General features: G+C 37.2%; 2 protein-coding genes across 5 annotated transcripts in view; both read left to right on the plus strand.

Moving 5' to 3' along the window:
* The first annotated feature begins 7,510 nt into the window (after positions 1–7,510).
* Positions 7,511–10,319, plus strand: LOC137032456 (sialoadhesin-like). The gene is made up of 7 exons (XM_067404220.1): positions 7,511–7,648; positions 7,847–7,913; positions 8,310–8,657; positions 8,756–9,001; positions 9,555–9,809; positions 9,896–10,135; positions 10,219–10,319. The coding sequence occupies exons 2-7, from the start codon at positions 7,859–7,861 to the stop codon at positions 10,317–10,319; spliced, it is 1,245 nt and encodes a 414-aa protein (XP_067260321.1). The 5' UTR covers positions 7,511–7,648; positions 7,847–7,858.
* A 2,333-nt stretch (positions 10,320–12,652) lies between these two features.
* The window catches only part of LOC137032165 (B-cell receptor CD22-like), a 39,299-nt gene continuing 24,332 nt past the window's right edge, over positions 12,653–27,619 (plus strand). For 2 of the 4 annotated variants that reach the window (XR_010896662.1, XM_067403775.1), the window contains exons 1-6: positions 12,653–12,686; positions 12,932–13,001; positions 14,543–14,667; positions 16,010–16,076; positions 16,485–16,838; positions 16,937–17,176. Coding sequence is in view for 3 of the 4 variants with exons in the window: in XM_067403775.1 (XP_067259876.1) it covers positions 16,022–16,076; positions 16,485–16,838; positions 16,937–17,176 (649 nt within the window). In the remaining variant the exon portion in view is untranslated. The remainder of the gene's footprint in view (positions 12,687–12,931; positions 13,002–14,542; positions 14,668–16,009; positions 16,077–16,484; positions 16,839–16,936; positions 17,177–27,619) is intronic. The other 2 variants (XM_067403777.1, XM_067403776.1) reach the window with 2 other exon arrangements.

Here is a 27,619-nt window from a genome sequence, read left to right on the forward strand (position 1 = left end):
TGTCCTTCGGTGTTTCTGCTCGTTATCACCTAATTATCTCATTAACTCCAGCATGTTTCTGTGTTTCATTTAACAGCCTGTAGTGTGCACAATGAGCAGTGTTCAGTTCATCTGGGCTAACCCATGTGGGGCCTCCATGGAAACCGTGGACAACAATGTCTGGGCCCCAGTTAGGCAGTCCAGGTGACACCCATCTGGGCCCCACCATGCTATGTTGGCTGGGTTGCTTTAAATAAATGTTCATTTAAAAGCAGCTTACTTCAATGTTACATGTTAACATATCACTGTGCTTAACACTGAGAATTTGAATAATTGTAATGTGATGATCAGGTGTGGGTCGGGTGCGGATATCTAAATCAGAGAACATCATTGGTGTGGATGGGTGTTGGGTGGATGATTTGTTTTAACAGTGTGGAGTTGATCAGCACATCTCTACTGGAGACACAAGCTATGAGAGTCAGAAATCAATGTAATAAAAGAGGCAATGATGTTGTCGGTGAGAGAATATCACTGAACAAGTGAACAATATTTGGTCTCAAAGTAGACAGAATATGTTACAGAATAATACACTAGGCTGTAGGGCCGTGTGGAAACTTGCAAATGATGCTCTTATTAATTATTATCACTGTTTAGTGACATCATTGTATGTTCAGGGGAAAACTGAAGGTGGTCACAACACCTTTTAATTGTTGTTTTAGATCCTGCAATTATTAATTTACAAATTAAGCATTGCAGAGATGGTCTTATTGTTGGGAGATATGAGGGTCTGTGGCTCAACCATTGAAAAAAAGCCTTGACATCATTGAATTTCATTCAGTTATGTGACAGTCAATCACTGTTTGCAGATTCTATAGAAATGAATGAGAAGTGCTGTAAACTGAATCATACCTCTTGTGCTATTGTCTTTGACCTCTGTGTAAGATTAACCGATAGGCTGTCAATTCGTTAAATGATAAGCTATTTCCTCACAAAAGCGGTTTATTCAGCGTATGAAGCCTATCCTCCATTGACATCCATTCAAGTGGCTTTGCTAATGTCCACCAACTGCGCTGACAAAAGGCATGATGGGAAAATTTACTTGATGATGACACATATCCGCCTTTGATCTCGTAGGTGTCTGAGCCATTCTGAGAAGTGAAAACTGTCGGTCTTGGATGCATTTATTTCTCTCCTTCTCTGACCACAGCAATCTATTCTTGTCCATTTTCAAGGTAAATGCATCTCAAAAGAGACTACAAAAACAACCCCACACCCCACGTCCTCTACAGCACAACTTTGTATACCTTACCCTTTTTTTTCTGCAAATGTTTCAGCATCACCTTGTATAGGATGCACATGAGCTTCAAGATCTGGTACTTCTGTTGCTATGTGTTAGTCAGCCAAACAAATACAATTTGGTATAAATGGGAACACTAATGCTGTCTAGGTATTCCAAGTATTATATTGACTCCCTTGGGATATTGACAGTTCAACAACATCAGCAAAAATCTGTTTATAACTACAGATGTTAGAGCAACAGGTATGTGACGTCAGCACTCGTCTGTTCATCGCTCCTGAGGGTCACATGATCATACGGTCAACTCTAGAGAGAAGCTGCTGTGAGAAAGGAAACTGTATTCATGACCATATTACAGTATTTCACAATTGCTAAAACGCTAAAATCCATTTTCAAAACCAAAGTTGCAAGTGTACAAACCACTTTATTGATTGAATCACACAGTTTGCAGAACTTTAAACACTTATCATGTGGTTAAACACAACAAGCAAATCGGAATCACTCTTTGTTCAAAACTGTAAACACATTGTCATTCACAAAGCACATGTAGCATTGTGGTGCACTTAACTCACAGCCTCCAAAAGTGAAACATGAGCAACACACTGTTGTCATCGGTAACACACAAGCACTCAAAATTGAACACACCTGTTTCAAATCAGTAATGTGTTGCACCTAATCAGTAATCAGGATATAAAACCATGTCAAATCCAAATGGCATGTGTGATTTTCACAATGGAGGGCAGGAGAGGAGGAGGAGGAGGAGGAGGAGGAGGAGGAGGAGGAGGAGGAGGAGGAGGAGGGAGAGGAGGAGGGAGAGGAGGAGGAGGAGGGAGAGGAGGAGGAGGAGGAGGAGGAGGAGGAGAGGAGGAGGAGGAGGAGGAGGAGGAGGAGGAGGAGGAGGAGGAGGAGGGAGAGGAGGAGGAGGAGGAGGAGGAGGAGGAGGAGGAGGAGACGACAGAGACAGAGGAGGAACAAGAGCCATCATTTCCAATGAAATTAGAGCAACAATCATACACCATGTTCTGGTTCATGGAATGAGCAGGACTGCGTGTTCAACCAAATATAAGCAGGTTCTCTGTGGCCTCCATTGTCAGGACATTCAGAGAAGAGAACAGGTAAGTGTACTATCATTTGTGGTCCCTCAAACTTACAGTACAGTATGTACAGTTGTGGAATGTCTCAGTAAATTACTGTAACATATCTCTACAAATTGGTCCTTTTCTTGCAGTGATATACTTATATAATAGTATTTTATGTATTGTACATATTTGGTGACATTTCAATGCATTAGGCCTGTCTGTACAATTCTAACAAGAGGTTTTATTTGATAGAACTGAAAGACTTCCACATGCCGGTGGAAGGAGAGGTATGTTCTCTCAACAGCAGGAGACCATTATTGTCAATATGGTCCTTCAAAATAATCTCATTCGTCTGCGTGAAATACAACAGCGAGTTGAGGAAGACAACGTGAATTTTGAAGGAATCAACAGTGTGAGTCTCTCCACAATTGACCGTGTCCTGAAACGCAACCTGATAAGTCTCAAACAAGCCTACAGAGTACCATTTGAGAGAAATTCTGAAAGGGTAAAAGAGCTACGATATCAATATGTACTAGTAATCATGTCCAGCGATTATACAGCACTATTGAGTTACTGTACATCTTTACTGTGTTGAATGTAATGTAGCACATGTAAACAGAGGCATGAAGCCTGGAATGCTATGTCATTTACATTACTTCAAAAATTAATTTTCGTTACAGTTTTTTCCAATTGCTAACACACAATTTTTCAAACTAGTCTGGTTTTATCAAAACACTTAACACAATTCACAAAACCACACACCCAAACTGCAAAATACCTCATATATCCTGCAAAATGAAGCACTGCAACCGAAACTACACAGAGCATTATCAAAATCAAACTTTTGCATGAAATGGCACACACTTCATTCATATTACCAGATTTTTGCCTAACCACCTACACACTGTTGGGCATAATGAAAAGCACACCCATCTTTAGTATGCTTTGCCATAATACTAAAATATGTATCAGATTGTTCACATGCACAGAAATATTTGCAGATACACACATGCTGTTGCAACATTTTTATTTTTTTTCCTTCACTACAGTAAACAAGTCAGTACAACATAAGCACAGCAGATATATTTACATGGGACTGAACAAAAATATTCTTACAAAAAAAGTAAACTGAAAAAGAAAATTTCTGAAAAAAAATATATTACAGTAAAAAAAACAAAACAAAAAAAAAGGCAAGAAAAATAATTAGGCAGCATCTTGCCGCACAGCCGGGTCTGGCCACAACGCCTCGTCAACATCACAGGCAATATCTTCCCTTGCCAGACAGAGGGAAGAAGCGCCTTGAGTGCCTTATCCATCCCTGAATTGCACCCACATCAATCTCATCACATGCCTCTTCCATGGCCTGCACAAGAGGCATGCGCACAAAGGGCTTCCGGTCGTATACCTTCCACCGCCATGCCGAAAAGAATTCTTCTATGGGGTTCAGAAATGGGGAGTATGGTGGGAGGTATTGCACGAGAAATGTTGGGTGGTCAGCAAACCAGTTTTGGACTGGGGCTGCACGATGAAAGCTCACGTTGTCCCATACTACAACGTACCGGTTTCTTTGATGGTCTGCATCATTCATACGCTCTGGTGGTATGAGAATGTTGTGAAGTCTGTCCAGAAATGTGAGAATATGGGCTGTGTTGTATGGTCCAAGTTTGGCATGACGGTGGAGGACACCATGCATATTGGAGATGGCAGCGCACATTGTGATGTTCCCACCACGTTGGCCAGGAACATCTATAATGGCTCTGTGGCCAATGAGGTTTCTCCCTCTTCTTCTGGTCTTTGCTAGGTTGAACCCAGCCTCATCTATAAAGATGAACTCATGTGGGATTGCATGAGCATCCATTTCCAGTACTCCCTGAAAACAAAGAACAAAAATCACTCAATATGGTGTTATCCAGTACACTGGGAAACAATGTTGTGTGTAGTGTACTGCAGTCAATATAGTACTTACATCCACATATGCTCGTCTGAACTCTTTGTTTCTTTGAGAGTTTCTCTCAAACGGCACCTTATAAAGTTGTTTCATTCTGATTTGGTTTCGCTTGAGAATGCGAGCCAATGTGGACAGACTAACTCGTTGAATGTTGTTGAATAAGGTGTTGTCTTGGATGATGTGGCTTTGAATTTCTCGTAATCTGATTTCATTATTTTCCAAAACCAAGTTTACAATGGCAGCTTCCTGTACCCCGGTGAACATTTGGCCCCTTCCTCCACCATGGTGTTGTCTCTCAGTCCTTTAGAAAAAATTAAATAAAAATATATATAGGGCTTGGACAATGCAGCCTAAATATTTTCCCCCACAGTAGAGTACATTGTACAGGAAACTTGTACAGTTCATGAATGGCTGATGTCATACACTAAGTAAACAGGTGTCACCCAACTGATACACTATGACATGGGGTATGCTACATGTGTACTACATGAAATTTTGGTTACATCCCTTTTCTCCAGTCTAAAGGTCCGGATGACAGAGGCGACAGTAAAACGGCTCAAGTTTGGCTGCACTCTCTGTCCAGCCTCATGCATTGTCAACCCATGGTTGATGACATGATCTACTAAGGTTGCTCTGATTTCATTTGAAAGTGTTTGTCTTCTTTGGCCATGAACTCCTCTACCTGCTCTACCCCTACCTCTCACTCTTCCTCCCCCTCTTATTCTCAACCTCCCTCTTCCTCTTCCTCTCTCTGCAATGTCTTCCATTGTTGTTGTAAAAAAAAAAAAAGGTTCTCACCTGTGGTCTTTTCATAGTGCTTACATCCTGATTGAAGTGTTAACAATTAACCACTGAGGTGTTTGGCCAGGTGGCACATGTAATTGGCCAATTAGCTCATGTAGTGTCATTTTGAATGGCAGTGTTTTGAAATGGCAAACATGTGACTTTATGTCAGATTGTTGTGTCTTATGCAGAGAACTGTATTTAGTGAATTTAAAAAGTGCTATTTTAAAATGCAAAATGTGTGTAAAACAGAAAAGGTGTTTAGACTTTTGGAGACTTGAGAAGAAGTTTTGCTCTCTGTGTGTCAGTTTAAATAATTGTGCTGTGCATGTCATTTTAGTGTGTTAGCAATTGGAAAAAACTGTAATTTCTATAGAGAATGTTTCAACTGGATTCCATGGAGAGGCCTCATGAGTGCATCTTCTTGGATGAAGCTGGCTTCAATCTCACCAAGAGGAGAAGGAGAGGCCGCAACATTATTGGTCAACGTGCCATTGTAGAGTTGCCAGGGCAGTGTGGTGGCAACGTGACCATATGTGCTGCCATCAGCAGCTACGGGGTTATTCCCCGCCATGTGACATTAGGGCCTTATAACACTGCCCATCTTCTAACATTTCTGGATGCTCTACAGGAAGCACTACTGAGACGTGAACAGAGAGGTGATGAGCAGGCAGAGCATCCCATGTATGTGGTAATCTGGGACAATGTGAACTTTCACCGAGGTCCTAGAATTCATGAGTGGTTTGAAAATAACCCACGTTTTATAAATGTGTGCCTCCCACCATACTCGCCCTTCCTTAATCCAATTGAAGATTTTTTTTCTGCATGGAGGTGGAAGGTCTATGACAGAAATCCTTATGCACAGGAAAATCTCCTTCAGTCAATGGATGCAGCATGTGACAACATTGGAGTGGAAGCAATTCAAGGTTGGATTCGGCATGCTAAAGGATTCTTTCCCCGTTGTTTAGCAAGGGACAGGATTGCCTGTGACGTTGATGAGGTCCTGTGGACTGACCATGCCCAGAGGCATGATGCTGAGGGAGAATGATTTCAAGACATTGCGTACTATCGATCTGTTGGATATTTAATTTGTGACTACATCTTATGTGTGCAAGTACTTGATAATAAAAATAATTTTTCCCTGCTCTGCCCTGAGTGCAGTGTTTTGCATTTATCTCTGTAGTGTGTAATGACTGCTGTGTAGTGTTTATGCATTAGCTGGATGTGTGTGTTATTTGAAAACTGTATTTGGTTTTGGGTAAAGATAACATAGTTCTGAAGCAATTGTTTGATATAGAAAGACAAGTCAAAGATTTTGACAGTGTAGCTTAAGTTTGGTGATTTGTGTTTAAGGTTTTGAGAAAGCGAGAGAAACATTCAAAAAAAGTGTTTTAGCAATTCAGAAATACTGTAATTCATTTTCCTGTTTCTATTAAATTTTTAATGTATTTTATATCTTTTATGTATAATCTTGTTATTCTGACTTTAAAGCATTTTAAATATTGCTGTCTGGTTGAAAGAGCTGGGAGAATTAGGAAGAAAGCATTTGTGATTAGGTTAAAATTTGGTAAATTTGGATAAGGGGACAAACCATGGGGAAATTCAAGCTGTAGTGCATGGTTAAGATATCTCTGGATTACAGTCAGGACACTTTCCAATGGGGAAATTTGAACTGCGTTGCTTAGATAAGATATCTCTGGAAGTGGGATTAGGGCTGTGTGGTGCAGTTTGAGGTGTCTTGGCAAAAGGGGAGATTGAAACTTTATCAGTTTGAAGTGCCTTAACAGTCCTGTCGTGTGAGGAAGATCCGTTTAGATCTGCTCTGATGGACAACAACAAACTCCCTGAGACTTCCTAGCTCATCCATCCAGATAGCAAAATTATCTGTTTTTACTGTTATTTCTATTCCTTATTTTCTATTTTTATTATTCTTCTTTATGTAAAGCACTTTGAATTACCATTGTGTATGAAATGTGCTATACAAATAAACTGGCCTTGCCTAACTATAAAAATAACTATAAAAATTTTTTGTACTATCATTTGTACTATAATTGGTTTTTGAAGATATTTTTGAAAAATACAATTATTTACAAGGCTGCAGAGAACAGTGCACTATTGCAGACTTATATACTGAGGTTTTAATTACATTATTTTAATATAGTCAGTCGTGAATTAAAGTGGGCCGGTCTAAGGCATGAAACTCCAGGGCTGAAAATGAGTCCCAATCTGGCCCTGACAGCAGACACGCCTCTTCAAACACTACCTATTCAGAAACCTCATGAATACTGATCATGGTGACAGGAAGAGTCTCTTCACACTGAGAGCTTCATTTGAATATTATTATGAAACATCTGCAGTCATGCTTTTATAAAATAAATAAATAAATAATTCATTCATTCTTTGCAAGTGGTTTCATTTGGGTTGTTCCTGTCTCGGCATGGGGCAGGTCACTACAACAGAATTTAAAAAGAGGAAGGAAAAAATTTCAGCAGAAGAAAGTTTTCAGCTCACATTTTCAGTTCACTCTCCTGGAGTCTGTTTGCTGTCTGAAACTACAACACGGTAAGAGTTACACTTGTTCAGTGATGAATATTGAATAACTAATGAATCTCCATTCACAGAAGAAACATTTTCTTTCATAATAACCTCTGAACATCCAGAGCTCATGTGCGAATTGAATGTGTGAGAGTACAATAGACTGAAGTTATTGTGTTTTTGAAGCTAAAGCTGACATGTTGTGCTGTTGTGTAAATGATTTAGTTTTCTGCAGTGATGTCACAGAGACCGGCTCCTTCTCCTCTTCTGCTGTTTCTGCTCATGATTCCAGGTGAGTCTCTCCTGAAAATGTGTGACTGACAATAACTCAATATTAGAAACAGAGATTGTGACTAATTAACTTGGTCCAGTTAGTCCTGCTGTTAGCCCTGGGGAAAAATGATCATCAGTAAAATATCTACTAAAAATGTGTTGAAATGTATATTTTAGCATCAAAACATAATTATATTATTGTTTTTTTTACTGACATAATGCCAACTGCTGAAACTTCTGACATTTAGTTCAGACTGTTTTTCACGTTTACTCTTCTGCTTCCTGTATTTCATCACCTTTTGTGTAGATTTTACACATGATAAGTGTAGTTCTTCATTTACATAAACACCAGTTTTGTAAAAGAAAGTTTTTAGATGGGCATTTTCATTATTTTCTTGTCAATGTTGTGTTTCAGGGGTTTCTAGTGCTGATTGGGGTGTGAGTTACAGTCCTTCACACATCTGTGCACTAAAGGACTCATCAGTGATAATGAACTGCACTTATACATACCCTACTGGACATCAGATCATGAAAGTGTTCTGGACCAAAGGTGATGTAAAAGAGGATGGAGAGTATCCAGATCTGTCTGAGGACCCTGAATACAGTCAGAGGCTTCAGTATCTGGGAGATAAACAGCAGATCTGCACCATCAGACTGAGTCATGTGACACTGGAGGATTCACGCATGTACTATTTCAGGTTCATCACTTACAATCCTGATGGTAAATGGATTGGTCATTCGGGAGTGACTCTTACTGTCACAGGTGACTTTCATGAGGTTTCTCTCTTCTTCTGTGCATTATGTTGAATAATAATCAGTGTATGACAGCAGCACTAGATATAATGTGTGTGTTGTGTTCAGATCTTCAGGTGAAGTCTCCTGAGAGAGTGACAGAGGGAGATTCAGTCCGTCTGACATGTAGAAGCAGCTGCACTCTGACTTACAGAGCAACATTCATCTGGTACAGAAACTCACAGCCATTAACTGCAGGAATTTTTGAAAACCAGCTCATCCTTGGGAAAGTCAACAGAGAAGATACAGGCAGATACAGATGTGGTGTAGATGGACACAGTTACAGATCTGCTGCTGTTCAACTCAATATCAGATGTAAGTATATTCTTTGAAGTTTTATTTCTAAAGCCAGTAGAGTTCAATTGTCCCTCCTTTTGTTTAAAATGGAAGTAAACTATGCTGATCATTAAAACATTAAAATAATGTTTCAACAGTACAGCACAAGATGTGAACATTCAATCTAAATGGTTAATGGTTAAACAAACTTGGCCTTGAAGGAGGCTCGAACCCGAGGCTCGGCTTGAGCTCCGAGTTAAACCCCCCTATAACAGTACAGCATAGAGGGAGAATAAGATAAATAGAGGAGGGAGATGGGGAGGAGGAGGGATGCAAGGTAATCTATAGCAGACAGCAAGCCAAATCTGTTTACTACTCACGCTAAGATTATATGGCCACACAAACTCGTGAAACACATTTAAAGCTCAAATAACATTTGCATTTTAATCAAAGAATCAATAATAAAACACATTAATTAAATACCAAATACAAAAGTTTGAGTATTACTAAGAATGAAAAAAAAAATGCCATATACATATTATTCACTGTTATTTTTCATGTGGAGTCTGGATATTACATATTTCTCCTGTAGATCCTCCAGAGAATCCAGTGATCTCCATCAGTCCATCTGGTGAAATAAAGAAGGGAGATTCAGTGACTCTGATCTGCAGCAGTGATTCAAACCCTCCTGCAGAAATCAGATGGTTTAAAGGAGGAACGTTTGTAGGATCTGGAAGAATCTTCAACATCTCAAAGATCAGCTCTGATGACAGTGGAGAATACAAGTGCAGATCCACCTATGAACATGGAGAGAAATACTCTGATGCTGTGACTTTAAACATCATGCGTGAGTTAATGATGGTTCAGTGACTGTAACGTTACATTTAAAATGTATTGTAATTGTTAATGATTATATATGTTTTTCTGTTTTAGATCCTCCCAGGGACATCTCAGTGTTGATAAACGGATCTGGTGAAATAGTGTCAGGAGATTCAGTGACTCTGATCTGCAGCAGTGATTCAAACCCTCCTGCAGAAATCAGCTGGTTTAAGGAGAATGAAAGCTCAGCTGTTGGATCTGGACAGAGTTTCAGTGCACTACAGAGTGGACGCTTCTACTGTCAGGCTCACAATCAACATGGATCTCAGAGATCAGACGCTGTAACTGTCACAGGTGAAGCTTTTATTAACACACTCATGTATCTTCACATCATTCATCAGTTTGGAGAGTTAATCATGATGATCTTCCTCTTTCAGTTCATCATGGTGCTGGTAGGAATGTGATTGTGATCGCAGCGACATCTGGAGGATTATTCATCATCATCATCATCATCATCATCATCCTGTTTATAATGTGAGATCAATAAAAAAACTGCAGTGATTGTAAAAGTTCATTTTTTTACTGAATAAGTTTACTTTTGATTTAATGTAAGAAATTGCTCAGTTGTGTTTTTAGTTATCAGTAATTTTTAAAAACAACATTCATATTTTCTCTTCATTGAATAGAGTCCATATGATAATAATGTCTGTCATTATAACAGGAGGAAACAAAGGGATGATCAATCTAAAAAACAGGTAAATCATCTCAACATGACTTAAAAAATATGGTCTAATATCAGCTATGCTCAAATTAAGAGAAAGCAAAGAAAAACTGCAGAAATTATAAAATCCACATCAAGACCAAACTTCATGTTATTTTATCTTGTTAATTTTATATATATATATATATATATATATATATAATATAGATTTTGCTTTCATGCAACATGGAATAAAATGTTTATTCAATAATCATGTCAGATGAGCAAACGCTCCTGCTTCTGTACATCTGTACACATGAGAGGTGGGAAGAAGACAAGAAAAGTGAACAGCGTCCCATGAAAAAGCCCTTTACTTTCAACACTGTCAGGGATCTTTTTCCAGTATTTTTTAATGTGTATATTTCTAATTTTTTCATTGATCATGTTTTTATTATTGTGATATTTTGTGATGTGTGTCCTTCTGTCTCTCCTGTAGATCTCTGATCCCAATAAAGACACATATACAGCTCTTGAGCTCAAGTCCACGACCTCTGACCTGTACAACACACTCACAGTAAGTGAGACGTCACAGTCAGATGATCCATCACAGATGATCACATGACCGATCTCTCTCTCTTCCACACAGACGGTTCATCCCAGAGCTCCTGAAGACTCTTGATCCTCAGAGCTTTTCTAAACATGAGAATCCATCAGTGAGTGTCTGAACCTGCAGCTCTTCTCCATATCATCCATCAAACTCTCTTCAGCTCTAGTGTGATTGATTTGTGGATCTTGTGAAAGGTTTATAATGTTGTTGATGAACTTCAGTCAGTCTTTCTTCATCTTATTGTTTGTTCAGATCAACAGGAAGATGCTGCAGTAAGAGGCGGAGCATGAAGGAACCAATCCTGAGCTCTGTGGGCGGAGCCACATGTGATTGACAGGATCATCAGTGATGAGTCACACGAGTTTCATTTCTGTACAGTTGAAGAAACATGATGTAACAGAGGAATTAAATGAAAGTTAAAGCTTGTTATTGTGTAAATATAAATGTTAAAATTAATTCAGCAGAGCAAAACACAAGTGATGTTCAGCAAACAAGCCATGCTTTTCATTTTACAACATTTTCCTGCTTTTAATTCATAGTTGATCATTTTACCCTGATATACTGAACAAAATCATAATTGTGTGCATTCATAAAGGAATATGTTGTTTTTGCTCTCAAAGTGCTCAATATTATCAGCTTCTGTTATTCTGACTCTTGTGTTCCCTTTAAATGTTCAGTTTTATTTGTAATATGTGTTTGTACAAACCTTATGGTCCCTATTGATGTATCGATACACACTAGATACTTATAGATATTTTTAATGGAATCAATACCCAATATTAAAATTGGTGAATGAATCATTTTTCATTTCTTTCACACAAAATGCATTCATGAAACTATAACTCTTCTGGACTTCAGCGAATGACGGAACAGTTAAATAAATCACACTGCAGGAGTGTGTGCCAAATCTTCTGACACACTGCCAAAATTTTGTTGGAGGCTAAATTTGATCATTAATCGGCTGTTGGTGAACACATCAAACTAATGACCAAAGACTTGATTTTAGCCAAGGATCAGAGGAATCTTTTAAGATTTTCATAATGTGTCTTGGCCAAAATTGTACTTGTGTTTAAATTCTGCACTCTTAAATCTTTAATCTTCTCACATTACCAGATAATCTGGACAGAACATCAGAACCGATCAATGTTATGGATGAGATTTTTTCTCATATTCTTGGCATAAATCGGCCTGAAACTCCTGTAGTGTGAACCCGGCTTGATGTCACTGCTGTAGAGAAGCATGAGTCACATGACACAATGTAGGGGGCGACAGACAAAAGAGGAAAAGAGTTTTCTCATTCTGAATGCAAAAACATCAACTAACATAATAAATATCCAGCAGAACGTCTGGTTATACAATCCTCTTCTCTAAATATAATGAGTAACTATATTTATATTCACTTAAAGAAAAGATCATTATATTTCTTTGGTTATAGTTCAGTGATGTTGTTCTCTTGTTGAGGGAGGGACACTGATATTTCCAGCACTGGTTATTAATAATCAGTGTTAACCACAGAAAGTCCTTCACTGTGAAGCTAAAGTGCTTGAGATAAAACAGTCAGTCATTCAGTTGCTGTTGATCTGATGAGCTTCAACACGGTAAGACAAACACATTCATACTTCAATAAAAACTGATGAATATTTCTATAGATGAAGCTCATATAACACATGATTCCTGACATGAGAAATATCTTCTGTACATCTAATGATCAGTTCATTTACACACACTGATGTTGAGCATTAATAATCTTCAGATGAGCAAAGATCTTACACTAAGAGCTGTTTAGAGTGATGAACAGACACTGTTTATGAGTATATGAGTGATGATTTATGCTGTATTATAGATATATTTGATGCTGATGTTGGTCAGAATGGCTCCTGCTCTTCCTCTGATCTTTCTGCTCATGATTCACGGTGAGTCTCTGTTTCATTTCAACTTCTGAGGCACTGAAGCAGTTGCTGCTTAATTTAGATATAAAGTGTCTTTCATTTTCTTCTGAAGTTTGTGGCCTGTTTAGGTTGTGGCCAGTTTTCTGTGGTATGTTGATTTTCTTTTGAAACAGGAAGTTTGGGTGAGGCGTGTCAGTGGGCTTGTCCATTTTATAAATATCCAATAGTTTTATGTCACAGAATGGCCTTCTCAGCTCTTGCTTCATCAGAACAGGGTGTAACGTTTTGCAACGTGTTGTCAGGGCTAAATGCAGCCCAGATCATCAATTGTTTAGCTTGTTTTCTCAGAAGACAATGTGGAGATATGATAGAGGTTTATGTGACTGTTTGCATATAGAAAATCTCAGAGCAGATAGACATGAACTAAAAGCCATAAAATTCTCTTTTTGATATAAATGATTCCTTAAATCATTAATGCTTATTATTTTCCTTAGTCTTAATATTAGAATATTAATAGAGCAACATGTTCATGATTGACAACTTTGAAGAAGAAAGTCATAAACACCTAGGATGACTCAAGGGTGAGTAAATATTGGGATAATTTTCAGTTTTGGGTGAACTATCCCTTTAAGATGTGTACAATGTTTCTGAACATGCATTTGAACATGGTTTTCTTATTGTGCAAACACACATGAGTCTAAAAATGAAACACTACTTCTCTTTAAATGTGGGCATGGATCTTTTGACACATATGAGGCCTTCATAAGAATGTCAGAACTGAAAACTTCCTTGTTACTCCAGAAACGGCTTTTATTGAAACCAAGATTAGAAAGCAACTTTATTATTATTATTATTATTAGAGATCTGAGAAATGCATTAATTTCAGTTAAGAAATATGAAAAAGTAGGCTGAGAGTAAGATATTTTTTGCTTATAAATAGTATTTGTTTCCAAACAAATAATAATAATAATAATAATAAAAAAAAAAACAATGTAAATCATTGCATTAGTTGCACCTTTATAGTAACAGATTATATATTTCAACTGAAAGCATTTGGAAAAATCAAGATGTTTACCATATGAAGATATAAACTATTCCAAAAGTTTTGAGTTTTGTCACATTGAAAAAATAAACAGATTGCGCCTTCAGTAAGAGTGTGCTTGAGCACTGATCGGCTATGTAGGCAATTAAAGGCTCATTATTATGAGTTATATGGTTTATTAATAAAAGAGAAATTTGTACAATAATCAGTTAAAATGAACGACTACTAGTTGATCAGAAAAATCTTTAGTCGAGGGCAGCTCTACTTATTTCAGCCAATCATAGCAGTGCATCTCTGACAGCAGACACGCCTCTTCAAACACTAACTATTCAGAAACCTCATGAATACTGATCATGGTGACAGGAAGAGTCTCTTCACACTGAGAGCTTCATTTGAATATTATTATGAAACATCTGCAGTCATGCTTATACATTTTTTTAATCATCCTTCTTGAAAGATGTTTTACTTTTTCATTCTTTGCAAGTGATTTCATTTGGGTTGTTCCTGTCTCGGCATGGGGCAGATCACTAAAATAGACTTTAAAAAGAGGAAGGGAAAAAAAATTGCAAAAACTGCAGAAGAAAGTTTTCAGCTCACATTTGCAGTTCACTCTCCTGGAGTCTGTTTGCTGTCTGAAACTACAACACGGTAAGAGTTACACTTGTTCAGTGATGAATATTGAATAAATAATGAATCTCCATTCACAGAAGAAACATTTTCTTTCATAATAACCTCTGAACATCCAGAGCTCATGTGTGCCTAATGTTGCCTTTAAATGAGTTTCAACAGTGGAAAACTGCTAACAGTCATGATTTTTACAGTGTTTACAGTACACTGTAAAAAAAGTCAGTAAAATATACAGCAAAACACCGTCAAATTCCAAAGGTAATGGAGCGTAAAACCAAAAACTTCCTTTTACTGTATTAAATAGATTGAATAACCATTAATTGTGAGACTGGATAAAACTTCGTTTTTTACTGTAATAAAATGTTGAAATTATAAATATTTTCTGTGAAAACAAATAAATATGCATACATTTTACAATTAAATATTGTAATGTTGAAAATGTCTAAAAACCTTAGATTTTATGGTATTATTTGAGTAAAACTACATCTTTTGGGGTTGTGCACATTGGAATTCACAGTATAAATCTGTAGATTTTTAAGCAAACAAAAACATTCATTTTTACAGAAGCAAGATGTTAAAAAATCCCACTAAACACTGGACGTCGGATAGACGTGCAGATCATGTCTATATTAGGTCCGTCGGTCCATGACCATTTCTGAACATCTATTCGACATCCAAACTACACAGTTAAAAAAAACCTGTCAAATTTACGGTATAATACCGGCAGCTGTGGTTGCCAGGAATATACCGTGAAAAAAATGTGGAATCTGTAAAAGACAATACGGTATACTGGATTTGTAACCCTAAATTTTACAGTAGACAACCTATTTTTTTTCCAAAATGATGGTAGAAAAAAACAAATATATTTGTCAATTATACAGGTATTTGGTCGTATATATTTGGACGTCCAACCATGACCCAACTTGGACGTCATCTTGACGTTCAACATTTGACCTTTGAACGGGGTAATTTTTTTGGACGTCATTTGGACGTCAATAACAGATGCAGGAAATTGACATGATTAATATGTAATATTTGTTTTATAGGGCCTATCAACATGATTAATACATGAAGAGTTCAGATGCAAAAGCTTCTAAGTACCATCTGAAATTTTCTTCTAGAATTATCATTATTATCAAGCTTGTATATTTAAGTTCAATAATTTCACTTAAATGGCAATGCAAATTACCTATTAATTGTCATTTAAGTGAAAGTACTTAACTATATAGTTACTAACCCTAACCACAGCTGCCGGTATTTTACCGTAAATTTGACAGGTTTTTTTAACAGTGTACAATAGACTGAAGTTATTGTGTTTTTGAAGCTAAAGCTGACATGTTGTGCTGTTGTGTAAATTATTTAGTTTTCTGCAGTGATGTCACAGAGACCGGCTCCTTCTCTTCTTCTGCTGTTTCTGCTCATGATTCCAGGTGAGTCTCTCCTGTAAATGTGTGACTGACAATAACTCAATATTAGAAAGAGAGATTGTGACTAATTAACTTGGTCCAGTTAGTCCTGCTGTTAGCCCTGGGGAAAAAAGATCAGCAGTAAAATATCTACTACAAAAAAGGACTGAAATGTATTTGTTGCATCCAAACAAAATTATATTATTTAGTTTTTACTGACATAATGCCAATTGCTTAAACTTCTGACATTTAGTTCAGACTGTTTTTCATGTTTAGCGTTTTCTCTTCTGCTTCCTGTATTTCATCACCTTCTGTCTGTCTGTAGATTTTAAACATAAGTGTAGTTCTTCATTTACATCAACACCAGTTTTGTAAAATAAAGTTTTCATAGATGGACATTTTCATTATTTTCTTGTAAATGTTGTGTTTCAGGAGTTTGTAGCCAGTGGAGTGATTGGGGTGTGAGTTACAGTCCTTCACACATCTGTGCACTAAAGGATTCATCAGTGATAATGAACTGCACTTATACATACCCTACTGGATATAAGATCAGGAGAGTGTTCTGGACCAAAGGTGATGTAAAAGAGGATGGAGAGTTTCTAGATTTGTCTGAGGACCCTGAATACAGTCAGAGGCTTCAGTATCTGGGAGATAAACAGAAGATCTGCACCATCAGACTGAGTCATGTGACACTGGAGGATTCACGCATGTACTATTTCAAATTCATCACTGATAATCCTGATGGTAAATGGATTGGTCATCCAGGAGTGTCTCTTACTGTCACAGGTGACTTTCATGAGGTTTCTCTCTTCTTCTGTGCATTATGTTGAATAATAATCAGTGTATGACAGCAGCACTAGATATAATGTGTGTGTTGTGTTCAGATCTTCAGGTGGAGTCTCCTGAGAGAGTGACAGAGGGAGATTCAGTCCGTCTGACATGTAAAAGCAGCTGCACTCTGACTGACAGAGCAACATTCATCTGGTACAGAAACTCACAGCAATTAACTACAGGAATTATTGGAAACCAGCTCGACCTCTGGAGAGTCAGCAGAAAAGATACAAGCAGATATAGCTGTGGTGTAGATAGTTACATCTCTCCTGCTGTTCAACTCAATATCAGATGTAAGTATATTCTTTGAAGTTTTATTTCTAAAGCCAACCCTTGTGAAAAAAAAGTGCACTTTAGTATACTTTTATAAAGTGTACTTATTGCACAAATAATATTCTTAAAAAGAACACACTTAAGTGTGAATTAAATGTAATGTTTTCAGCGCTTAAGTGCATTCTATTTGTAATTAATTTCAAATGTATCACAGATTAAGTTCATATTAAATGCAATAAGTTGAACTTTTGAGTGATTTTTTTGAACAACTTAAGTGGTACGTTAATACAACTGTATGATAACCTTCATAATTACGTCTAGTATGTTTAAAATATAGTTGAAGTGCACTGCTTAATGTACTGACAAGCAATTAATGTGAAATAAAATATATTTTAATATCAGTTATTAATACACTTAAGTGTGAATTAAATGTAATGTTTTCAGCCGCTTAAGTGCATTCTATTTGTAATTAATTTTAAATATATCACAGATTAAGTTCATATTAATAATTATATTTCATATTAATAAGTTGAATTTCTGAGTGATTTTTTTTTAAACTACTTAAGTGCAACTTTAATACAATTTTTTATGTACTTTGAAATATGGTAAAAGTGTACTTCCGAATGTACTGACAAGCAATTAATGTGAACTAAAATATACTTCAATGTAATTTACATGTACACTGTTATATCATTTAATACATTTGTAATTACATTATTTACATTTGTTATTACATTATTTGTAGTTACATATAATAATGAAGTTACAATTTAGTATATTTCAAAATATTGCAATCAACACAAATGCAAATTGAAACCCTCTACATTTATTGACAAAACAATCTCTAAAACAAATACACAAAAACCTTTTTGTTGATGCACAAGAAAAACCCAAGAAACACTATACAAAGACAAACAATTACAACACTTTAACTCTCATATAGAAAGAGTCTGGAGGACAGAGAGGCTTATATGCACTATCATTTTCTCCATCACATACAAAGGTACGTAAAACTACCCATCACTTTCTGCATTTTTACATTTTCAGATAAAATCATTCGGTATGATCTATAAGATGATAAATAAGATGCAAACAAAAATGTATACAAACAAAATGTAAAGAAAAGAAAAGATTCAAAACTTTGGGTAACACTTTACAATAACTTTTTATTAGTTAACTATTTTAGTTAACATGAACTATGAATGAAAAATACTTCAAAGCATTTATTAATCCTGGTTAATATTCATTTTAACATTTACTTATGTAACTTTTGATTTTAATCATGCATATGTTAATAGATAATGCACTGTAAACTAACACGAACAATGACTATACATTTTATTAACTAACTTGAAAAAAATATATTTTTTTATTACCTAATGTTAACAAAAGATGAATAAATACTGTAAAAAGTTAATGCACATAGTTAGATCATTTTGTCTAATATATTAATTGATGTTAACAAATGAGACCTTATTGTAAAGTGATATCGAACCTAGTTACTTATAAGCTCTGAAACCTTTACTATCACAAAAATTAAACCGGACCAAAAGGTTTCTTCTAAAATCTTTCTCCAGCATTACAGTGAATGTAATTTTGAAAAGAAAAACAAAACAAAACAAAAAACTTGACAAATTCCAAAGGCACAAAAACAAGAAACCAAATTTGTCTATCACCAACTTTTTTGAAGTTGTAGGAAAAAGTGCTCAGTGTCCCAGAAGTGTCAATGTCCCAGAAGCTCTCCATCGGCAGGAAACCTCAAATGTCCATGAAGCTGCGCACCATCTCTACACAGTATGCGTAAATGGACATGTTCTAAAGAGGCAGGAAAGTAAAAAAAAAAAATACCTTGAGGAAAAAGATAAACAGAAGGAAGACAATTGTTTGTAAACAGAGTCAGTCCATTATTATAATTGGCTCAAATGAATGAAAGCAATATAGAGATATAGTTGCACTCCAAAGTTTATATACACCTTTGTAGTTTTGAAAATAATCAAAAATGAACAAAGACATTTGATGTCCTTTTCCACCACCCTCCTAGACCCATTTGGTATTCCCTAAAGGCAAAGAGTTGCTGATAGTGATTGAAGCCAAGATGTGTACTGTGTAACGATCATCTCCTCCACTTTAATACCAGTTACAGTGTGAAATAAATATGAAATGAACATCTGAAGGTATGTTACAGTACAACTGATCCATAACATGTCACATTTAATCGCTCAGATCAGTGTTTCAACCGTGGAAAGACGTCAATAAAACAGCCTGTAAACAATGTCACGTAACATCACATTTACTTCAGAAAAATCATATTCAGCATAAACTCATTAGTCAGCTATAGAGAGGAGCATTCTGCTAATTATATGCACCACGTTACATATTCATTATAATTTTATTTTAAATTTTTATTTTATTTATAATTAATTTATGTATTTAATGCATGATTGAATAAATTATTTATGACAGCCATGATTTAAATGTTTATATTTCAAAAAACGAATTGGAGTAGAAATATGATTATGTAATTATAAAGTTAGTATTATAACTTTATTATAAAAAAAACTATTTATTGTAATTTAAGTGTTTGTATGTAAATAAGTTAATTTTAACCTTCAATATTATAGTAATATAGTACCAAGTGACTCCCTCGTCTAGTTTATAGCATTATTTGAGAGATTTTTTTTCCTCAAGAAAATTTGTCATTAACTGTATCTGATATACATCCAAAATAATCGATATTGAATCGAAATCGAATTGCAAGCTTGTGAATAGAAATCTAATCGAATCGTTAACACTGTCAATACCCAGCCCTACTGAATACTGTTAGATTTAGCTGAAAAATATAAAGCACTATTTATTTCATTTGTATCTTTGTTCTATATTTATCTATGCTTATAATTTGTTCATTATTTTCTATTTGCATTCACTCACCTACAAAATCAACCCAATCCTCCTAGAATGATTACTTCTTTCCAAATAGAGCTATTTAAGTCATCTGGTGAATTGTTTTCATATCGCAATATATATATTGCAGATTTTTTTTTTTTTTTTTTGCCAATATCGTGCAGTCCTAAACCAAATATTATTAAACTATTTCAATTATAAATTATGTGCTAACTAGTTTTGATTAGGTATTAACTTTGATGTGCAATGATCTCCCACATATTTTTCCATTATAACTGCACTTATTTCCGTTGTTGGTATAAGTGGCAGTGGGTGGTAATAGCAAGATGGTAGAAAAAAATAAGTTTCTTGTCTGGTAATGCTTCTTTAGTCATTCGGCCATCCTGCAGCCTAAACGACTGTAGGCAAATCACCCTAACACCTTGCAGTATTCGCAAAATAATTTTAACAATAAAAGGGATCATACAAATTTGCATGTTGTTTTTTTATTTAGTACTTCCCTGATGAAGCAGTTCATTCTGCAAGGTGTAAGTAAACTTTTGACCGCAACTGCATCACCTAAGATGAATTACCTCAGTCATCAGGACAACACTGTAGTAGAATCCTAGAAGAAAATCATTCACATTTCCCACAAACACCAGGATTCCAGTGATCACACCATCTTCACTGACACTGGCCTTTAAACATAGAGAACATTTTTTATAAATGTTATTATTCCTACTTTACAGGGAATTAAACATAACTTTATCAATTACACAAATATAGATAAATAACCCAAGACCCAAGCAAATTGAGCGGGCGTTCACACAGAATGCGTTTTGCTTTGAAAATAATGATATAATATCATTATAAATATATAATAATGAGATGGGGATTTGTAAGTGCACAGGTGAGAATTTATTACTTGCAAATAGAAAAGATTCAAAGCATTTAAAAGCTATAAGGATAGTTGATGGCAGAGTTTAGCTTGTAATGTGGGATCAGGATGTGCTGGCTGAATTAATAGCAAAATTAATGGCAAAACTTGTAACATCACCTCATCAATACGGGTCTTTGATTCCACACAGCTTGCACTGTATCTCCATTGACAGATCTGTACTGATCCTACAAAATGAATATATAACTAGATAAGCACAAAAATATTACATATTACAAACACAAACAGTAATTGAACACCTCACTTTTCAAATGCAAAAAGAAAAATAGATTATAAGCAGGAATTTCTAGAGGGGGTGATATATTGAACATTACTGGTGGTTATATTAGCATTTAAATGGATTAAATGTAAATGTCTTTGAATGTTACAAGATCAGATCTTTGAATTTAGTTCTGCAAATTTAACCTTTCTTTCAAATGAGCCTACTTTCACTTTTCTGTGAACTTATATTGGTAAATAATCCACTGTTATGTCGCGGTTGTCCGAAACACAAAATGGAGAAGAATGAAGAAACACGCAATCTTCACACCATCATCCAAACGGTCTGGCTTCCTTCAGTGATGACGATGATATACATATGAGGCATGTGTATAAAGCTAAGGATCCTATTTGTCCAGGGACATGTCAATCAAGCTTCTAGTCCAATCAGATGGCGAGATATTCAACAAATCATTGAGGCAGACAGGCGGGATCACGCCGCAGCTTTACACACACACACGCGCTTCAGTTTCACGTGGTGGGCGTGTGATCGCGTTCCGAGTGATGAGAGGAGCTGTTTGATGGAAGATTTGCATGTGTTTTCATAGTTTGTGTATTGTTTTGACTTCTAAAATGGAATATGGAGAGGCAAAAGCACCAATGGCACCGATAGAAATGTTTCTGAAGTACTTGAAAGTGATGAGGCATGGACCAGTGACGCCGTGTTATGATTCGCCGTGTTATGACAGCTCGCTTTTCTCGAGGGAGACGAGAGGACCCTGAGCTTGACTGGTAAGCTCATATATTCCTGCATTTACAATGCTAATGCTTATTTAATGATAAAATTATTATTTTGAAATGGGAAAGCACAGCAACTAGGCCAATAAACTGTTACATTTGACAAAACATTTGACGAAACTGCGTATAAGTATACTCATACATATTAGTATACAAGTATCCAGACTTCAATAAAATCGTCATTTGAGTAAATCTACATTTTGAAATCGTAAAATGTATATTATTATATTGTAAACAACTAACTAACAACTTTTATTTTTTGTTTCAGATGCTGCATGAGATCCTGGACCACCGGCACAGATGGTCCTCAGCTTCACATCTTCAAAACAGGCCAGAGGAAGGTGATGCTCTCATCACAAGGGACAAAATATTATAGTGATAAACAGAATGATAAAAATGTGGAAGATGTAGATCATGTTTTACATTGTTAAAGACCACATACATTTTATTTTATATGTTATACTGTCTTGCGTCACCTGAAAGGAGAATAAAAAGTGTAAAACGCTAAACAAAATCTCATTCTTTTATGCTTTTTAGCATAGTACTTGTTTTGCATCTCAGAGACAAAGATAAAAATGAAGAAAATCAATAAATAATAAAATAAAGTGCTATACCATATAATAAAAATAGGATTTTTGGGGTAATGCAGTCTGTAAAACCTGTTTTTGCAAAGGACAATCCAAAGAACACTTGCATACGCTAAAATATCATTTTGCCTCCCTTCAGTTACATTTCAATAACTTCTGTTTAGAAGATGATAGATTCAAAATATTTTTTTTCTAGTACAAGCTGTCACCTAGTGGAATCAAAGAAAACAATCAGCAGGTCCCTATAGCAAACAGAACCTGATTTACAGATTTTCAAAAACAGGATTTTAAACAAAAAAAAGTGCTTATTACAGTATTTTAAATGCATACAATGTAATTTCTGAAGTCTGATTTTGTTATTTTGAGGGGTTTTCTTTACAATGACACCAATATTTTACATTTCTCTCACTGTATGTGTGAAGGGTGAACATTTAAACTTTGGTATGTCAAATTCAGGCGGAAATCTAAAAAATGCCTCAGAGTGGAAGAGGTTAAACAAAAAGTTTATAGGCTATGTGCATGATTTAATTTCTGTTCAAATTGAAGTTTTTCTAGTTCATTGTTGTAGTTCGACTGTACGTTTAGAGAACTTGACTCATTCACCTAACTAAAAGTCAATCATTTTTACAGTTTAGTCTGATTAAAATTATTAATGTATTTTAACTGAATATGAATTCAAATTAATTTTGTTTAGATTTGTTAAACCTTTGCTTGCAACTAATGCAATTAAATATGTTTATTCGACTTAGAACAACATAATGATATTAGAAATTATTAGACACATATGTAAAGTACAGCACTATTGCATTAAGTATCACAAATTCACTCCACAAATGACATTTTATGTCAAATATTATGTAGAAAACTGACACTAATTGAGTTTAGAGCAGGAGCGAGTGATAAAAATGTCAACAATAAGTTGTACTGGATTATACTGTATAAGCAAGTGTATTGAAATTCAAAAGAAAAATACATTTCAGGTGTATTAATGCACACAGTATACTATATATTAAAGACTAAGCACATTTAAAATACATTAACAAATATCATTTTGGACAACACACTTAAATTGAAATTAAAATAAATTATTTTTTCACGTGCTTTAGCATATTAGTCAATAAATCAAAATAAGTGTACTTATGTAAAACACTATGAAGTCATAATTAAGTAAAAATTAAGTGCATTTTTAAAAAAGTTTAGAAATATTGCCATTAAATTGTACTTTCTTTAAGTACAACTTAGAGATCATTAAAAAGTGCATTTTTAAAAAGTGCACTTTAGCATATTTAGAAATATTGTGATTAAAGTGTACTTTCTGTAAGTAAAATTTAATTAGACATTATTACAAAGTGCATTTTTTAAAAGTGCACTTAAGCATGTTTATAAATTTTGTCATTAAAGTGTACTTTCTGTAAGTAAAACTTAATTAGACATTATTACAAAGTGCATTTTTAAAAAATGCACTTAAGCGTGTTAATAAATATTGTCATTAAAATGTACTTTCTTTAAGTACAAATTAATTAGACATTATTACAAAGTGCATTTTTAAAAAGTGCACTTAAGCATGTTTATAAATTTTGTCATTAAAGTGTACTTTCTGTAAGTAAAACTTAATTTGACATTATTACAAAGTGCATTTTTAAAAAGTGCACTTAAGCGTGTTAATAAATATTGTCATTAAAGTGTACTTTCTTTAAGTACAAATTAATTAGACATTATTACAAAGTGCATTTTTAAAAAGTGCACTTAAGCATGTTTATAAATTTTGTCATTAAAGTGTACTTTCTGTAAGTAAAACTTAATTAGACATTATTACAAAGTGCATTTTTAAAAAATGCACTTAAGCGTGTTAATAAATATTGTCATTAAAATGTACTTTCTTTAAGTACAAATTAATTAGACATTATTACAAAGTGCATTTTTAAAAAGTGCACTTAAGCATGTTTATAAATTTTGTCATTAAAGTGCACTTTCTGTAAGTAAAACTTAATTTGACATTATTACAAAGTGCATTTTTAAAAAGTGCACTTAAGCGTGTTAATAAATATTGTCATTAAAGTGTACTTTCTTTAAGTACAAATTAATTAGACATTATTACAAAGTGCATTTTTAAAAAGTGCACTTAAGCATGTGAATAATTTTTGTCATTAAAGTGTACTTTCTGTAGGTAAAACTTAATTTGACATTATTACAAAGTGCATTTTTAAAAAGTGCACTTAAGCGTGTTAATAAATATTGTCATTAAAGTGTACTTTCTTTAAGTACAACTTAATTAGACATTATTACAAAGTTCATTTTTAAAAAGTGCACTTAAGTGTGTTAATAAATATTGTCATTAAAGTATATTCTTTTTAAGTACAATTAAGTGGCCTTTAATTTTAATTATATTATATTATCTGCAAGTGCACTTTTTAAAAAGTATAAGACTTGAAGTACATAAAAAGTACACTTTCAATACAGTTAAGTGCACTTCTTTTTCACAAGGGTTAATAGAGTTAAATTGTACCTCCTTTTGTTTAAAAGTGAAAGTAAACTTGTCACGGTGCACATAAAAAAACAAGATAGGATCCAATTGCAGCGGTTGTTTATTGGGGAATCCAGAAACATATATCCAAAGCCAGGCAAGGGGTCAAAATCCAGAATCCCAGTCCATAAAACAAAAAGCCAGAGAAACAAAGAGCACGTAACAAAAAAACAACGAACCACAACCAGGGACAGACACAACTGAGATTAAATAGACAAACACTAATTAACAAACACAAAACAGCTGGGTGCAATGATGAATGGTAATTAGTCCAGGGAGTGTATATGGGAAATGTAGTTCATGAAATGAGTGAAACAATGAGTCCGGGAAGGAGTGCCCTCTAGAGGCTGAAGGCACTCTCACAGGTGATCGTGACATTACCCCCCCTCAAAGGAGCGGCTACCAGACGCTCCACCAGACAAAAAACAAAAACACAAAAAAAAACTCAGGAGGGAGGTGGACAGGAGGAGGATCAGGGGGAGGGATGGTGGGCCAGATCCAGGGTGCCCAACTGATAGCCAGGGTGGTGCTGGAGGAACTAACCAGGCTGGTTCCAGTGGTTCTGGAGTCCTGGCTGATTGCCAGGGTGGTGGCGGAGGAACTGACCAGGCTGGTTCCAACGGTTCTGAAATCCTGGCTGATTGCCAGGGTGGTGGCGGAGGAACTGACCAGGCTGGTTCCAACGGTTCAGACGGCCTGGGCAGTGGCGGCAGGGCAGAAAGCCTGGGCGGCGGCGATAGGGCAGAAGGCTTGGATGATGGCGGCAGGACAGAAGATCTGGGCGGCGGCGGCAGGGCAGAAGGCTTGGACGGCGGCGACAGGGCTGGCCAAGGGTGCTTCGTGGCCGTATCAGGGAGAGCGGAGTACTCAGGGACGGCAGCGGGTTCAGACTGGAGCTGCTCTGGGACGGCAACGTGTTCAGACTGGAGCTGCTCAGGGACGGTAACGTGTTCAGACTGGAGCTGCTCTGGGACGGCAGCGTGCTCAGACTGGGGCTGCTCTGGGACGGCAGCGTGCTCAGACTGGGGCTGCTCTGGGACGGCAGCGTGCTCAGACTGGGGCTGCTCTGGGACGGCAGCGTGCTCAGACTGGGGCTGCTCTGGGACGGCAGCGTGCTCAGACTGGGGCTGCTCTGGGACGGCAGCGTGCTCAGACTGGGGCTGCTCTGGGACGGCAGCGTGCTCAGACTGGGGCTGCTCTGGGACGGCAGCGTGCTCAGACTGGGGCTGCTCTGGGACGGCAGCGTGCTCAGACTGGGGCTGCTCTGGGACGGCAGCGTGCTCAGACTGGGGCTGCTCTGGGACGGCAGCGTGCTCAGACTGGGGCTGCGGCGCCGGCAGGGCAAGGCGCTTCGGTGGCGCCGGCAGGGCAAGGCGCTTCGGTGGCGCCGGCAGGGCAAGGCGCTTCGGTGGCGCCGGCAGGGCAAGGCGCTTTGGTGGCGCCGGCAGGGCAAGGCGCTTCGGTGGCGCCGGCAGGGCAAGGCGCTTGGAGAAACAAAGAACAACCTCTAGAGTGGCCTCCAGGCCTTGTAGGATGGAGGAAGCCCTTCTCCTCCTCCTCTGCTTATGAGGGTGAGGCGGTGGCACACCCAAAATGAACTCACTAGCTGGAGCGGCCTCTGTAGTAGACCCACTGACTGGAGCGGACTCACTGGCTGGAGCGGACTCACTGGCTGGAGCGGACTCACTGGCTGGAGCGGACTCACTGGCTGGAGCGGACTCACTGGCTGGAGCCTTCCTCCTCCGTTTCCTTCTTTTCCGTGTGGGAAGCGAAGATTCAGCGCCCACCTCCTCAGTGATCTCAAGAACGGACTCACGAGCTGGAACGGACTTACTGACTGGAACGGGCTCTGAAGTGGACTCACTGACTGGAACGGGTTCTGGAGTGGACTCACTGACTGGAGCGGGCTCTAAAGTGGACTCACCGACTGGAGCGGGCTCTGAAGTAGACTTACTGACTGGAGCGGGCTCTGAAGTGGACTCACTGACTGGAGCGGGCTCTGAAGATGACTCACTAACTGGAGCGGACTCACTGACTGGAGCGGGCTCTGAAGTAGACTCACTGACTGGAACGGGCTCTGAAGTGGACTCACTGACTGGAACGGGCTCTGAAGTGGACTCACTGACTGGAACGGGCTCTGACGTGGACTCACTAACTGGAGCGGGCTCTGAAGTGGACTCACTAACTGGAACAGGCTCTGAAGTGGACTCACTGATTGGAACGGGCTCTGAAGTAGACTCACTGACTGGAACGGGCTCTGGAGTGGACTCACTGACTGGAGCGGGCTCTGTAGTGGACTCACTGACTGGAGAGGACTCACTGACTGGAGCGGGCTCTGAAGTAGACTCACTGACTGGAACGGGCTCTGAAGTGGACTCACTGACTGGAACGGGCTCTGACGTGGACTCACTAACTGGAGCGGGCTCTGAAGTGGACTCACTAACTGGAACAGGCTCTGAAGTGGACTCACTGACTGGAACGGGCTCTGGAGTGGACTCACTGACTGGAACGGGCTCTG

Source organism: Chanodichthys erythropterus, chromosome 12 (genome assembly GCF_024489055.1).
Source record: "Chanodichthys erythropterus isolate Z2021 chromosome 12, ASM2448905v1, whole genome shotgun sequence".
Lineage (NCBI taxonomy): Eukaryota > Metazoa > Chordata > Actinopteri > Cypriniformes > Xenocyprididae > Chanodichthys > Chanodichthys erythropterus.

Excerpts from the sequence above, each read along its gene's own strand:
- LOC137032456 (XM_067404220.1), top strand. The coding sequence starts at position 7,859 with ATGTCACAGAGACCGGCTCCTTCTCCTCTTCTGCTGTTTCTGCTCATG. Across the intron at positions 9,002-9,554 it reads TGTTCAACTCAATATCAGAT|ATCCTCCAGAGAATCCAGTG; the intron begins GTAAGTATATTC and ends TTTCTCCTGTAG. Across the intron at positions 10,136-10,218 it reads AGACGCTGTAACTGTCACAG|TTCATCATGGTGCTGGTAGG; the intron begins GTGAAGCTTTTA and ends TTCCTCTTTCAG.